This window comes from Peromyscus leucopus, chromosome 5 (assembly GCF_004664715.2).
Source record: "Peromyscus leucopus breed LL Stock chromosome 5, UCI_PerLeu_2.1, whole genome shotgun sequence".
In the NCBI taxonomy this organism is placed as follows: Eukaryota; Metazoa; Chordata; class Mammalia; order Rodentia; family Cricetidae; genus Peromyscus; species Peromyscus leucopus.
The window spans coordinates 46,539,491-46,556,722 of NC_051067.1; the positions used below are offsets into that span (position 1 = coordinate 46,539,491).

Genomic DNA, 17,232 nt, shown 5'->3' on the forward strand with positions numbered 1-17,232 from the left:
ACAAAGCAAGTTCCAGGAAAGGTGCAAAGCTACACAGAGAAACCCTGTCTCAAAAAATCAAAAAAGAAAAAAAAAAGAAAAAGTTTTGTTCTTTATTTAAAGAAATGAACATGAGTTCAAAATGATATATATAGATATCTATATATATAGTCATGTATCTTTTAAGACGGGACACATTCCAAGAAATATGTCATTCATGCAATTTTTGTCATTTGGGGATCACAGAGCAGACATGTTTATGCCAAGAAAGTAATGATGTTAACTAGACAATGTAATTTATGGGATGTTCAAAATACACAAACTTGTCCCATTGTTGGTACCAGAATGGTGGCTGTATGTAGATGGTCATGATTGACTCCCTCCCTCTGCAAAGAAAATAGTTGTCTATAGAAAATTACTATACATTCATACTTCTTACAACAGTAGACAACTCCGACACCTGTGATGTCTTCCCAGACATACTTAAAATACTTCCCTAGGCTCCTGCCAGGAGTGTCTGAGTTAACACTCATGAACACGAGAAGTCAGAGTTTACAAGACAGAAAAAAGGGCAGCACAGCATTAATGACACACAACTGAATGATAAGCTGCAATTTCATGTTCCAGAATTTAAAAGCTCTCTTTTTCTCCCCCCCCCCACCTAGAAAATCAAAAAGAAAATGTACCTATCAATCTGGAACAATTTACTGGCAAGAGTCAGCCTTACATGAGTAGGATAATAATTGGTTTCCATCTGCCAATTTACTTGCAAAAGCAGCAAGATATTGTAGCAGTTCTGAGGGTGGCCTCTAGATTTCCAGAATTGAGGTATCTGGGAGCCAAAAGTAAAGTAGTGTTTTAAAGTGCTTAGGGTATAGCATTTGAGACGTGAAGGTTTACAATGACTAGCTACAGGCAGAAAAATCCTGGCAATAGGTGTTGTAGATTTGTATCCATATACAATACTTTTCATGCATGATAAATACCAAAAATGGGTATCTTTAGAGTATTAGACTACAAAAGGAAAATATTAGTGAAATTATTTGGTTATGTATTGTGGTAGTTTGAGTGAGAATGGCCCCCCAAAGCATACATGTTTGAATACCTGGTCACCAGTTAGTGGAACTGCTTGGGAAGGATTAAGAGGTATGGCCTTCTTAGAGGACATGTGTCATTGAGGGGTAGGCTTTGAGGTTTCAAAAGTTCACACCATCGCTAACTGGCTCTTTCTCTGCCTCCTACTTGCAGATAAAGAAGCTCTCAGCTACTGCTCCATTATCATGCCTGCCTGCCTGCTGCCATGATGTTCATAGACTCTATCCCTATGGAACTGTAAGCCCCAATGAATTTCTCTTGCCTCTTCATACCAATAGGAGAGTTATTAATTGGAGTATTAAGAGTTATTAGTTGGAGTATTAAGAGGCAGGAAAGGGAAGACAGACTCACCAATCAATCAACAGATATTTTATTCACACTCATTAAATGCAGACAATGAGCATGATTTCCATAAAATAACCACAAGTACCATGTCCTCAGCCAATCAAATTTCTACAAGCCAACTGCACCTTGAGCTTCTTCCCCACTTTCTTCATCTGTTCTCCTTATGGTTATTTCTACCACCTTCCATTCCTTTATCACAAAATCAAATTCCAAGCAAAAACATTAATCATGTTTTACTTATGGCAGGTTTTTAAAATGTGAATATTGCTCAAATGAGAAAATATATCCCGTGGGTACCCTACAAAAATATTCACTACACTGAATTCTTAAAAGGAAGAAACATGGGGTGGTAACTATTTCTAGAAGATGGCTATTCCTAGAAATACATGAGAATGGATGATTCCTCTGAAACTTCCTGCATGGTGCCACTGTGCACAAACGGCCTCAGAATGTAGTTCCCATGTTAGAATGAGAGGCAAGGGAATCACAGCAAACAGTTCGGTGAAATGAGCTGCATGGTAATTCTTTACTCTGCAACCACCAGCAATGGCTTATATTCTGCAGTGAAGCATGCATAGCCCCCATCAGCAATTAGCAAGGCTTATGCAATTCTGTGTCAATATAGGCAAAGGTTCATATATACAGGGAAGATATAGTGACTATTCCTGGCCCTCCCCAAGTCTTAAGGAAGGGGTTATAACTTGACAGGAGGGTATGAATAACCAGCTCGAATTTCACAAACCTGTGTGAAAAATTATTACCAAAGAATGAAACCTACATTTTAAGCCTAAAATGAGCATTATCAGGAATTACAGAAATAAAGTCTAACTCTTTCTCTTTGTCCATTGTTCAGTTTTAATCGGCATGCTCAAAGGCTGAAGGCACACATAATGTGGCTCCCCGTCCCCAGCTCTTGATACTTTCAATGTGGCCCACGATGGACCAACAGCAACAACATCACTTAGAAGCTTTTATAAGCACAAAGACTCAGGTCTCCCTCTCCACATTGTTCCAGCCCCCATGAACAGGATCCCCAGATGATGCACATGCACAGCAGAGTTTGTAAAGCTCTGCTCTCAGGGACACATCTATATAAACGTGTCTTTCCAACATATAGAATACAACATTCAGTCGAAGATGGGCAAAGCACTCAGGGAACTCACACAAGCATGGGATACCTGCAGGGCTTGTCTAATAATGTGTGGAGTGCAGAAGAGAAGGGCATAACAACAAGGAGGGGAGTCAGTCAGACTTTGCTTTGAGTCACAAGTTACTTAATTTCTCTGTAAACTGTTATCCTTACATGAACTACGGACACTGCCACCCATGGAAGCAGTGTTGTAAGCTGGAATTCAATCTTGAACTTTGTCCCAGCGCCTGTCATGTGGAAAACCTTACCACATACTAGATCGGCTTTATACAGTGCCACAGGTAAAATGCAAGGGTGTCGGGTGATCTGTGGAAGAACTGTCGGAGACTTACCATCTGTAGGGCTCAGCCCGCGGGCAGCTGAGATCATAGAGAGGGATGGGCTGCTGTGCAAGGAGCGGATGTAGTCCATATATGGGTTGATGTAGGGGTGTGGGGGGCTGAAGGGGGACTCCGAAGCCGCAGTGGGGTTACGGTGTGGGGAGATTCTAATGAAGGGCAGGTCTGGATATGTCGGACTACTAGATAAGGCAGAAGGCCTGGAAACAGAAAAAAAAGAGACATATGCATGAGATATGCAACTCCATATGTAAAGGAACATACATATGTTCTCCACAGTCTGTGGAAAGACATGCCGTGGGGAAATCTGTCAGGTATAAACCAATTTTTTTGCACTCTTACCTTTATATTAGGATGGTGTAATCTAGGTAGAAGAATACTATGAAATTAGCTGAGAAAAAAAAAACTGATTTCTGACCTATTTCATAGCACTCCGAAGATAGTTGGGTTTTTTTGTTTGTTTGTTTGTTTGTTTGTTTTTAAGAAAAGCCAGCCTTAGCTAGGTGTGGGAGTAGGTAACTGTGATACCAGAACTCAGGAGGCTGAGGCTGAGGTTCATAAGTTCAAGGTCTACAGTAGTTATTAGTTCAAGCCCAGTCTAAGAGACTCTGTCTCAAAATGTGGATAAGGTTTTAGCTCATTGATAGAACACCTGATCACAATGTATGGGGAGCTGGGTTTGATCCTCAGTGCAACACACACACAGTCAGCCACTAGTTTCCCCCATGAAGAAAATCCTCTTAACAGCCAACTGAACTATGACTCTATTTTCCAACTAATCCAAATATTAATGGCACCATTTGAAATGTACTTCTTACTTTATAGTGCTTCCTTATTAAACAAAACAGAATTTATCTGGTTTGAGCCTCTAGATGGCAAAGCTGCCCGTAAGAGGGAAGACCATGCTGTGAGAGATGCAAAGCCAGCCTCTATACCTGTGCACAGGCTTCCAGAGTGCTTGCAGCTAAGGAAAACCGACTTCCACTATTTAAAGGCAACTTCTCTTTTCCACAGGGTCATACTTAGAATTCTGCTACTGCTCATTTTTCACATGGATCCTTATTAATTACATTTAGCAAGGAACCAACAACTGAGCAGCACCTCTGGGCTTAGAAACCTAGAAAAGGATTGGGTTTCCATCAAGCTCAGGCCTTGGTAAGCAATGAGCTAATGGAAAAGGTTTGGGTTTTTGAACGGCAAACTCTACAATGCTCTCTATGTATTGGATTTCAGAGAGTCCTGTCTGTAACTTCATCCTCATCACACACAGACATTCAGCCACTCCTGGCAACCCCAGGGACAGCCATGTCTAGAATGGTAAGCCTGGAGAGCCTTGTGCCAATGTGCTCCTTCCCTGATAGACTGTTCCTCCTGGGGATGATCCGGGGATCTGGCTCTGACAGGTTGAACGTGTGTACTACTCCCCGCTTGCCCCATTTGCACAGGCCACAATCAGAAGAACAGGCTCTGGTAAAGACAGAGCCACTGAGAGCACATGTTTAGGAGTGAAATGAAACAAAGTGAAATGCCACTTCCCCCCTGGAGAAGTGGAGACACTGCCACCGGACCCCTGGCCCTGTCATCCTGTCAGAATAGGATCATAACGGAAACGGCCCCAGCAATTGTACTGGGCACGCGAAGCAAAGATCTGATATTCTCTTCCTAGATAACAAGGTGAGATAAGGTGCTGGGAGTACAGAGCTTCTCTCATTTGTAAGTGTTACTCAGATGCTACCTCTGGTGAAGTACAAGCAAACCCAGTTTCCTGAATGTATATACAAAGGATAAGAAGTCTCTAATAAACAGTTCCTGAGAATGGGGTTTTCTTAGCATTTAGTAATGTGTAAAATTACACACACACACACACACACACACACACACACACACAAAAGCTTAAATATAACATGCATACATGGACAGCTACTGCATGCTATGTACTACACTATTTATGTGTCAATCTGAAAAATTAAAGGCCTTTATTCCACCTGACAAACTGGCAGAAGCTGTTGGTCTACCTCAGCTCTCTACTACAAGAGGAGTTTGCTCCTGTCTCTGGAAAACCATCCTCTAACCTCCATGTGGCCTTTAGTCGCTCGTTAAATCGAGCTCCATTCAGACATGGTACATGGTACACAGGAAGCTCACATTCACTTCTACCAGAAAGAATGGCCAATCCTTCCAATTTGACTCAAAAATAATCCTCACCAAACATAAATCCCTCAGTGGGTTTTTTGCTAAGATACCAGCAGACACACAAACAATAGCCACTTCGCTGCATCCTTAACAAGACACCTCCTGGAAACACTGTGGTGATCCCCAGCAGATCGACCAATATGAAATACAAACTGGTAGAGCATGTCACCCTACTTAGTGGGTTATTTTGTTGTTTTCTTTTGCTTTCAGTTTCGACAAAGACGAGAACCTATTCTGTCTCTAATATCCTGTCCTCATCAGCCCCAATTCCACTTGGGAGAATCATGCCCACGAAGACAAATACATATTCAGAAACCCATGGACACCATGGAGGGAGGGCTGGAGCACTCACACATCCCAGGGTGAGGCAAGTGACTGGAGGCTCCAAGGTTGCTGTTCTTTACTGCATTCTGTGAAGGAGTGGCAGGTACTCTACAGCCTCTTTCTGAGCTTTGGCCACAGGAAGACTGCAGGAAGAACTACAGGAGCTTCCCAGAAGGCCTCTAGACTTAGCTACCATCATCCCCGCAAAGGTGCTGCTCTCGAGGCCATTTATATACTAGTGAGATGCAACAGCACAGCAGAAAGGATATGACTCCAAGATTCGGAGATAAAGCTGGTAGACTTTAACCGGCTGCCAAATGGGTCGCAGACAGATGTGCTCAGCGATACGGATCACTGTTTACAAACAAGGTGACCGGGACAGGCTTCAGGGAAGAGTGCAAAATAAGCACGCTGCTCATTAACTGCCCTCAGGAAACAAGCCATCTGGTAAATCCAAGCCATCCACTTCTCCTGCACGAACAGGAAAGTGTTTCCCAATGGTGACTCAATGAGGACTCATCCGGAATCCTGAGGACAGGCATCAGTCAGTTGGTGGAGGGAAGGTATGGGGAAGGCAGCTCCATGGCTGGCAGCTGTATGATCGAGGCACTGTCTCCATCCTCACTGTGCTTTGCTGGCGGGGATGGGGTGGGGTGGGGAGGGTTGCGGTAGTGTGCTGTCTATCTTGTTCTTTATATAAGTCTTACGACTGTGCCTGGTACCCAGGCTTACCCAGGGGTGGAGTGGAGCGGGGTGGGGTGGGGTACGGGGCTGTCTATCTTGTTCTTTATATATATGTTATGACTGTGCCTGGTACACAGGCTTACCCATAACACACAAGGGCATCTATACATCTGAACATGTAAAATTATATCATACAACATATAAACAGGTAACACATATCAGGACTGGCACACGTGGAATGCTACATAATTTCAGATCTTGAAATACTGGGAGTTTTGGTTTTTAAAGACATTCTAGTCAGGTATGGTGATGCACACCTTTCATCCTTTAATCTCTGCACTCCTGAAGTGTGTGATTTCTGAGTTTGAGGTCAGCCTGGTCAAATGAGAGAGAGACTGACTCTCAGAACAAATTCATATTCACAGCAAAATCAAGCTATCAAGCTGTAGTACAGACTTCTGGTCCCCTGAACCACACACAGGCAGATTCCTGGCATTGTCAATCTCCTCTAAGAGCACACGGCCTTCCACTCAGCTTCTTTCACTTAGTGATGAGCACTTGTTTCCTTAAGTGTTCTTTCGCTGATGAAAACCTTCCTTCCTCCCCATTGTGTGTGTTCACTCTGTGCAGTAATGGATTTCATTATGATGTTTATACATGTACATAAATGAACTTGATAAGATTCATTGGCCATTATCCTCTTTTATCCCGCATCCTCATGTGCAACATCACAAACAGTTCGATTTCTTTTTTTTAAAAAAATCTAGATTCCACATGACAGAAAATAAATAATATGTGTCTTTGAGTTTTGCTTGTTTGAACATAATTCCATTCCATCCATCTTCTTGGAAATGACATAATCCTGTTTGTCTTTAAAAACTCATTTCTTTTCAGCATCATGTAATACTCTATTAATCAGATGAGCCACAGTTCACTTATCCATATCACTACTGAAGGTATCGTGGACAATTGCAAATTTTGGCAGTTACATTTACAGCTGCTATGAGCATCTATTTATAGTCTCCAACACAGCAACTTGAAAGAGTCCTTTTGTCCTCATCCCTGAAGAACCTCCTTGGATTTCCCAAGACTCCCTTGGTAAAGTCAGAGAACCACATGAGGTGGTTAAGATCATGAGCTCACTAATGAAATGCAGGGCTTTTGGTGAAAGGACCTGAATGTGGGATACATCTCACTCCTAATCACATGAGATGGGTGTCCTGGGACACCAGCAGCTTCCTCCCTGCTGCTGTGAGAGATAGAAGGCATACATGTAAACTCCATGCCCATCATTTTTGAAACCGGCCAATAAAAGCTCTTTCATTCTACAGCCAATAAACAATGTCCACATGACAATTTAGCTTCCAAGCACTGCAGTGGATGTGGGTCTACCTTCCATACTGCTCCATTTCTCTGCATACTCTGAGGTGGACTTCCACATCAGACCCTATGTGGTGGTTTGAATAAGGATGGTCCACAGAAGCTCATATATTTGAATGCTTGGTCATCACGGATGGGGAGTAGAGCACAAAAGCATCAACAGGAGGCATCTAGGATGTACAGATCATGAAACATGGACCATTAACCAGGACTCAGGACAGAGAGGACAGACAAGTAACCACGACAGCTAAATTCACATATTGAAATTTCTCATAATAGTCACAATCAATTAAATTTAGGGGAAAAAGTACAGATATACAATATTTTTCAAACTTTATAAAAAAAGTTTGGTGATATTCCCCCCTCAAGATAGGGTTTTCTCTGCAGAGCCGTGGCTGTCCTGGAACTTGCTCTGTAGACCAGGCTGGCCTCAAACTCACAGAGACCTGCCTGCTTCTGCCTCTGGAGTGTTGGGATTAAAGGTGTGTGTCACCAGTATCCAAAAAAAGGTTTGGTGATTTTAAAAGTAGGATAAATAATACAATACTTACTATTATTGAACAAAGATAGACTTCTTAAGTCAGTGGTCTAAGTGCCAAGTAGACAGCAGAAGACAGTGTATATGAACTTTTGAGAGTGGAGAAAGCTGTCCCTAAGGCAAATCAGAGGCATTTCTTGTGCATGGAGAAGCCAAGAAAATCACACACACTGACACATGCCCTCTATTTACGTACCATATTATAGGACCAGTGTGAAGGCTTATAGAGAAAATGGACTTTATTCTGCCCAGAGATGACTGCTAAGACCAATTTGATGAAAAAGTCACTGCAATGATCTCTGTTGACAGATTAAAATTCCAAGGTTGAAAAATTAAATAAAAGTCCATCCAGTCAACTATGATATACAGTGCTTCTTTTTTTAGTGAAAAAGATTTTACAGAACACACTACTGGCTCAATTAAGTCCTTAGGAGATAATGGAAATCCCATAGTTCTCCCTGCCTACTTAATCATTTAACAATAACAAAAGGTTGAATAAATCTAACTGTATAGATTTAATTTTATATTTCATTATATATTTTATCTTTTGTGTGAGTACACACATGTACATCTAAGCATACATCATGGTAAACAGATGAAGGTCGGAGGACAACTTGGAGTTGTTGGTTCTCTCCTCCCACCACACAGGTTCCGGGCATGGGTAGTGAACTCCAGCTATCGCCTTTGGTGCCATGCACCTGGAGGAGCTGGTTCTCTCCCCCCACCACACAGGTTCCGGGCATGGGTACTGAACTCCAGCTATCGCCTTTGGTGCCATGCACCTTTACTACCTTGGCCATCTTGCCTGCCCTCTGACACTTTAGAAACTGGGGTGGGAAAGGGAAAGCTGGGGGTAAGCCAGCAAGCCTCATTTAGATGACAGGTGACAAAATGCTCTCTAAATAATAACTTTTCAATATTACCACAGATGTATATTACACTCAAAACTATAACATTAAGAAGTCTAACTTTCAAACAAATGGAGTATCAATACCCTATACGAAAGTTCCCATTTTTGCAATGTGTAATAAAATCGAAATTTTCTTTCTCTCTTAAAAAATGTACTATGTATCCAGCAACATAGTTAATGTAATGGTTAGTGCTAATTGTCAACTAGACAGAGTATAGAATCATCTAGGAGATAGGTCTCTGAGCACGCCTATAGGGAATCGTCTTAATTGTGTTAATTGAGGAGGCAAGACCCGCCCACTGTGACTGGCACCATTTGTCCTTTCACCTCCAAATGTGCAGCACAACATATGCTTGCATTTACGAGTGTGCACACACACAAAATAATACACTAAGTAATTAAAAGTAAAAAAAAATCTAAAGTGTTAGAGACATAACCCCGCCCCCCCTTCCTGGATGCTAAATAGCCAGCTGCTTCATTGATTATCCTGCCATGATGGGCTGTACTCTTGAACTGTGAGCCAGAACAAACCATTTCAAGGTATTTTATCAGAGCAACAAAAAAAGATGCTAAAACAATATATTAAAAACAGTGAGTTTCAGGACAGCCAGGGCTACATAGAGACCCTGCCTCAAAACAAACAAACAAACAAAATGTATTTTAATACATTATGCATTTTATATTACACAAATATCAAAACAAACAAAATGTATTTTAATATATTATGCATTTTATATTACACAAATATATATTAGTATATAAAAAGTGTGATAATCAATCATTGTGTTCCAGTTCTATGATAAAGTCCACAGAGACATATTTCAATTATACAGTGGCCACTGAGTAGGTGAGAAGTATGCTGTTAACTGCAATCCTTTTCTAGTCCTGGAACCGTGAACTGAAGGGTATGAGCTGCTTTCCACTGCTGGAATCTAGGGCACCTCAGCTGTTTCTGAGGAGCCTTCCCAGCAGTCTGTGTTAACAGTGTACAGACACTGCCCTTTTCTCCCCTCCTTTCCAGAACTAATAGATTGCTCTTTCTGAATACCCATTCTTTTCCTATGGATTTTTCTTCCTCGTATGGGGGTATCTAAGTCCCCATGTGGAGGCCAATCTAGACAAAGTCAGAGGGGCTTCTTTCCCTCAATGTCTGACTCCCCTTGGCCTGTACATTTCTAGGTATCTCCAGACACAGAGAAAAATCTTGGACTCAACATCTTTCACTGAGTGAATGAGATTTTTAAACTTTGTTTTACTCTACTACTATTAGGCCTCAATAAGATTAGGATAAGACAGGCAATAGTTTAATTTTTACAAAGAAATCACAGGCTTTCCTTCTTAGCTGCAGGGAATACATTCCAGGACGGACAGGGACACGGACAGACGGACACACACACACACACACACACACACACACACACACACACACACACACGCCGTGGAGGCCTGAAACCAAGCAAGTATGGTATAGTAAGAGATTACAAGCAACAATAAAATGGGACAATTGTAAGGATATACTTCAGTTGACGTTATTTAAAACATATGGTCTGTTTACATGTGAAAGCATCTACTTTATGTTTTTGAATTTCAGAAACAGAAGGCACAGACACAGAGAGAGCTAGTGAAAACAGAAAGCCACTAGCCTAGTACCTGTAACATGGTAAATGTTTAGTAAATCTTGGTCCCTACAAGCCTCATGTCTATAGCTGTCGTTGCCTGGGGAAGGACAGTGACCTCACTGCCACAGTCTGCTTGTAATGATTTTCCTCTTGGCTCCCATGGGGCATTAGCTGGTCTGAAGCCAGAAAACCCAGCTACTGGACACCCTTGGCATTCTCTAGGAGACCCCACATCTCACTTCTTTCATAGTGCTTTGATTCAGCCTTAGTAAAACTTAATGTGTGTTTCCTGAAGTAGGCATAGTTATTTCCTAATTTTAGTTCAACAACTTCCTTTTCATTTTTAAAAGAGGGCACTTTCTAAATAAATATTTTATTTTATTTTATTTTATTTTATTTTATTTTATGTGTATGGGTGTTTTGCCAGAGTCATATCTCATGGAACTGGAGTTACAGGTGGTTGTGAGGCACCATATAGGTGTTTGGAATTGAATTAGGGTTCCCTGGAAGAGCGTCAGTGAGTGATCTTAACTACCAAGTCATCTCTACAGTCCTAGAACTGTTTTTCTTTAAAAATAAGCAAGAATTTTAAATAATTTTTGTTCCACCTGTCCCTTCATTCTACAGATTCTATTTTCTAAAATTTGATAAATTTCTAAATCCATATCAAAGGTAATATTCAAATGGGCAAAACAGGAGAGAAAGATGGTCAACAACCCCCAGGCATAGTCTTCAGAATCTTCAGGAATAATGTGGACAATGGTGATGAGAACAATTCAATCACCTATGAATATGTCTATCTTTAACAGCAATAAAGAACAGAATTTTTATAGGAGAGAAAATCCAGAGTCTAGCCTCCAGAGGACAGAGAAAAACAGCTCCAGTCAGCCAACTCTAGGAGACACAGCTCATGACAGACAGTCTAGAGAGGTCTGTACAGTAGCCCTATTCATGGGTATCATAAAGAGTATAGAAAAAGGAGAATCCAGCAAGGGGTGCATATGTTGTGCTTTCATTCATGAAACAGCTGTGAGACCATTTCAAAACGACCCCTGCTGAGTTGGTAACACAGTCAACTGGCCCCAGTGGCATGGGCAGGACACAGAACAGATCCCTGGGTGCTGGGGTAAGGCACTGGTGGCATAGTGGACTGAGAGGCTTGGAACAGGGTTGAACTGTGACCATCAGAAGAAGCAGACTCAGCTTGGAACAACTGAAGGACACCATTTCAGAAGATAGCACTTCACAGGTGGAGTTTCAGATACTGGCCACACTACTGGTCTCAGCTGTTGGTGCTGGCCCTGTGCTTATGTGACTCTGTGACACAAAGAGCTGCTTAGAATCTTGGCTGTGACCAGATGTCCCAAAGGAAGATCCAGTTGTCAGAGCAGAACTACTGAGGAGCAGTAGTCACGCAACAAACAGGAAGCCAGTCCTTCATGCTCTGAACACTCACCTAGGTGTCCTTGCTCCTTCCCATTTCACTTTCCTCTACCCTAGAAAACACAGGTTACTTAGTGAGGTATGTACTACCTCTGCAGCTAAGCCTCTCGAGAACCAGGAATAGCTTTCTTCATTTATTTCTCTTCAGCCAACTTCTAGCAAAGGCTGCCTCACCCCCTCCCCACTCTTCCATTTCCTCTTCAAGGTATCTTTCTCCTCTACTTTTTCTTTAAAACCAGCACCATCAGTCTAACCCTAAGTTTCTTGGTTGCTGCTGTTGGTACTGCCTCCCCGCTCCCATTTCCATACACATCCACAATAAATAATCTATTAGTACAATCGGTAGGTACTTTTAGTGCTCCTTTGACCCCCAAAATTATGGGTGCTGATGAGATGACTAACATTCTGACTCTTACTGTACGGTCATTACTGGCTTGTCTTTGATAGTGATTGTCTTTGCAGACAATGCTTTAGTTGCAGTGATACAGGGGTGGAGTTTTGAATCCCAACTGCCTCTCTGGCACAGCAAAACAACACCTCAACGGTGCAACAGCCTGATCCCTCCTGAACAGGGCAACATTCAGAGTGATTTCAAATAAATAAACAAAGGAATAAGCTTTTAAAAAAATAAATACATCCAATGAGTCATCTAACTCCAGATCTTCAACTTTCCATGTAAAGATACAAGTAAATGAGGAATTGAGCAGCATGATTCTGTAAAACTACCAATCCTGAGGCAATGGCCTCCAGTAAACTATATTCAATCCTGAAGTGCTTAAAGGGTGAGCAACGGTGTTCCAAGAAATCACAGAAAATACAAATTTCTGAATGAATCCCAACACACCGCAAACAGCTGAGAAAGTAAGGAAGACAGTGTAAGATATGAAAGATAAACTCTAGAGAGGTATAAATACTAAAAAGAAGACAAATTGAAAAAATATAAACAAACACATTAAATAAAATAGAAGTCACACTGGAATGCCTCAACCCTGGAATGTACCAAAGACAGGACAGAATATTGGAGACTGAAGAAAAGTTGAGGAACTTGAACATTCAAACAAAGATAAATTAATAATAAAAAATGAATACTAACTTCAAGATAGACAGAACACTATGAAAAAAACACAATCTAAGAATCGGGGGCATAAAAAAAGGGAAAGGAATTTTGCTCTAAAGACAATGCATTTTCAACAAAATAATAATAGAAAATTTTCTTGAGCACCTGGGGTTCTTACCTATACCTGTATCCTGAACTGTTTCTCCTGAGTACTCGCTGGTGATACATAGTCACACACACACACACACACACACACACACACACACACACACACACACACGGGCAGGGGCAAAGAAAGACTGTCTAGACAACAAAGTAGACCAACAAGGGGGAGCAGGGTGAAAATAGAGAGGGATGAGAACAAGAGGAACTGAGAGTATGTTCAATAAATATTCAGTATATGTCTGTAGGAAGTTTTATTTGAAATGTAAAAAAGGCAAAATAATACCTGGGGTCCAAAAGAAAATACACATAAAAATATAAACATTTTGATTTTAAAAAGTCATGTTCAGCAAACAGCCAAGTCCCAGGTAAGAGTTAACCACACTGGCAAACTTCCAACATTTGTCTAGGTTCCACAGCCTCCTAATAATGAAGAAGCCTATCCTTCACATTGTGAAAATGTGAGTTTGAGCCATGATATCCCCAAACTATAAGGGGGAAATGACTCTTAAGTACACATTCTCCAGACACAATAGCAATGATGTACACATAAACTAACAGAGACTGTGACAGCATGCACAAGACCTGCAGAAGCTCAAACCAGACAAAAATCCCAGCATAAAGGAAGGGAAGTGGGCACAAAGTCCCAGCCCTAACCACGACACTATTTACAAACACTTTGGGAATAGAGGGGAACTAGGTTCTCTTCAATGGCATATCAGCCACACTCCAGCGTGCTATGCTCCATGCTCAGGAACAGTTGCCAACCGAAACTGAACTCCCTGCTTTTTAGTGGCTTCTTTCTTTGTTGTTTTAAGACAGAGAATAAAGTTGGGTGGGTAGGGAGCAGGGAGGCTCAGGGAAGACTTGCAGGATGGAAAAGAATATAACAAAAAATATATTATATGAAATTCTCAAAGAATTTAAAAAAAAAAAGCAGTAAGAAGATGAATCAATCCATGGTTGTACATTTACCTGGATGGTTCGACAGTTTTAGATAAGCAGATGTTTCTAACATCTCAGAAGCAATAATTTTGGATTTTTTTTCTTGAAAAGTCACTATTAGGTATGAATCAATCATTAAAAACGCAATGTTAGAGTCCAAGAAATTAATCCTGACTTCATGTTGAGCCTACTTTTAGACTTAGAGGGTAGATGTTTATAGCAAAGACAGGTGTATGTGGAATTCTGAGCCAGAAAAGTAAGGCTCCATCGTTCATCAGAAAATGAGTCTTCTTTTTCCTTTCTTCATCCCTGTGACAGTACTGCTGCCATCTTTGCAGCCACTGATACCCTCTCTGGGGCACTCTCCTCCTCCACGCTGATGCTATTTCCAGAAGAAATGAGAGGGCCAGGTTTATGCTGATGAGGCTTGATAGTGACTGATTAGATGAGTCAGGCCATACAGCCAAACAAAGCTCCAGCGCTAAGGCCAGAAGCTCATACAACACAGGAGTTCTCCAAGTCAGTTTCCAGCTACTGCATATTCTTATACTAACAGGTTTTTCTGTCCAGGTTTGTACATTTTATCTCTATCTTTATTCTTCCAAATCCTCAAACTGCTTGGATAGGACAGAGGTGTTTATAACACTAACACACACACACACACACACACACACACACACACACACACACACTTCTAAGCCTGAACTTTTAGAGGAAATTGAAGAGGCTTTGTGTCAAGTACGACTAAATCCAGCCTTTCCATATCAAACCTCTGCTAGAAAATTACTGTGCAGATGATAAGGCAGAAAGATATAATAAAAAGTGACTCTACTCAATTTACACTGCAATATTGGTATGACTGAATATTTTTCATTCAGGTGCCTGATAAAATCACTAAGCTGTATTGCAGATAAATAAAGGAGGCTTCTGTCAAGAATAAACACCATTAATCATGAAGCCTTACCCTCTCAGAGCTTGGGCTATGCATCTTCACAAATACACGCTCAGCCAGCCCGCAGCACACGCTTCCCGCTTTACCCCTGCCAGGCTGAGGAGCCCTCGTTTTTCATTTTCTAAGATGTAGGCAGCAGAAGCATTGTGAAAACATTCTCTCGACATTTTAACTTTGCAGTTTTCCAAGAAGGTTCACTATTGTAAAATTTGGGAAACGGGAGCTGAGATCTTAGAGGGGAGAGAAGGTGACAGAGAAGCTTTTTTTTTCTTTTTGTTTCTGCTAAAGACAAACAAGCACACATTTCCAACTCTAAAGTGACATGACTTTAAAGATGCAGGGTTTTGAGAAAGACTTCTGTCTCACTTTCAGGTTTTGATTTCATTATTAAAAGAACTCTGAAAGACTTACTCAAATATAATTTTTATTTTAAAAGCTTTTACCACTACGGTCCACGGACAAAGAAAAGGAAATGAAAACAAAATAATTTTATTAAGAGACACCTGAAGCTTCCTCAGGGGTACCACTTCACCAATAAGGACAAAAAAGCATACAGATTATAAAATACACCCAAATTTCAGAGTTGTTCAAGGATGGGAGGAAAAGAAGCAGAACCTCAGGCACGTGAGTTAAGTTTGGGATTAGGTTTGTATAAGGTAATCTGCTCTTTGCCAAATCTCTGTGCTGTGTGAGACACTACGCTAGGTGCTCCAGGCATACTCGCCATTGATTCCTAGATAGAAAATGGGATGGGATGGTGAGCAGAGTTGGAGAGATTAAGTAATCTGACAGAAACCTATGGCTCAGGGAAGAAAATAAAAGGATATGAGCATGCACAGGGTAGAGTCATGTTTTCAGAATCCCTTTCAGTGTGTCTGTACAAAAGGAAAAACAAAAGCAAACAAACAGAAAAACCATGAGCAAACACAGACATTGCCGTAACAGCCCATTCTCCAGGGCTTTTGCAGCTGAAAACAAAGGCCGAGGAAAGTGCTCAAAGATCCTGTTAACCTGTGGCAGAGCTGAGAATAGAACCTGGCTCAGGACCTGCTACCATGAACAGAGAAGACTGATGGTACTAGAGGAATAACCAGCCTGACATGGTGCCACACACCTTTAATCCTGGCACTCAGAAGGCAGAGACAGGTGGATCTCCCTGGTCTTCATAGTGAGTTCCAGGTCAGCCAGGGATACCTGGTGAAATGCCGATAAGAGAGGATAATCAGAATCCTTGGGCTTAATTTTCTGGAATTACATGCTGAAACCCAGGAAAGCAACATTACTGTAGACTAATGTAGCAAAGGTAGTAATTCTTCAGTGAGGCCTGTGCCCAAGGATCATTCATTACCTGTGACACACATGGAGTATCATCAGGTGCTGTGTTTTAGCTCACCGGAAACCTAATATCAGCGCTCACCAGAAGCAGGAAATACCTCTGCTGGGCAAAAACAACTGAACCTCAGAGTTGTTGTCTGGATCACTTTTACTGTCACAGAAGCCTGTGCCCTGAGAATACTCAGACATTTAGGGAACTCTTAATGCACAAATACCATGACACTAGTTCAAATAAAGCCAGAAAAAGAGAAGAGGAGGAGGAGGAAGGGGAGGAAGAGGAGGAAGAGGAAGGAGAGGAGAAGGAGGAGGAAGAAGAGGGAGAGGAAGAGGAGGCAGCAGCAAAAGCAGCAGCTCCTGGGAAAGCCTCTTCAAGAAAGATCTGAGTAGAAATGGATCTGTATTGTTTCCATCAGTATGTTCAGCCTTTCCTGACAAAATCTTTCATCTCAGAAATTCCAGGAGAGAACTATTTCTAGGTGCAGGACTGATAAATGTAGGTTCCTGGTTTGATACTATAAACTTCATGTGCTTGAGTAAAATCAAGATTCCTGAGAATGTGCAAGTAACAATAACCAAGCAAACAAAAAAAATCACAGGTTAAAACAAACCAACAAAATCAATTGAGGCCATTGGGATGGCTCAGCTAGTGAAGCTGCCTATGGCCAAGCCTGACATCCTGAGTCTGTGTCCCAGAGCCTACACAGTGAAAGGAGAGTGCCTAGTCCAAGTTGTCATTCGACATACATACGTATGACATGGTCTGCACACATGCACATAGACAAA

The 17,232-nt window shown here is 41.5% G+C and overlaps 1 protein-coding gene across 2 annotated transcripts in view; it reads right to left on the minus strand.

Moving 5' to 3' along the window:
* The window catches only part of Gli3 (GLI family zinc finger 3), a 265,017-nt gene that overhangs the window by 86,346 nt on the left and 161,439 nt on the right, over positions 1-17,232 (minus strand). For both annotated transcript variants that reach the window (XM_037205928.1, XM_028860020.2), the window contains one exon: positions 2,902-3,107. In XM_037205928.1, the coding sequence (XP_037061823.1) occupies positions 2,902-3,107 (206 nt within the window). The remainder of the gene's footprint in view (positions 1-2,901; positions 3,108-17,232) is intronic.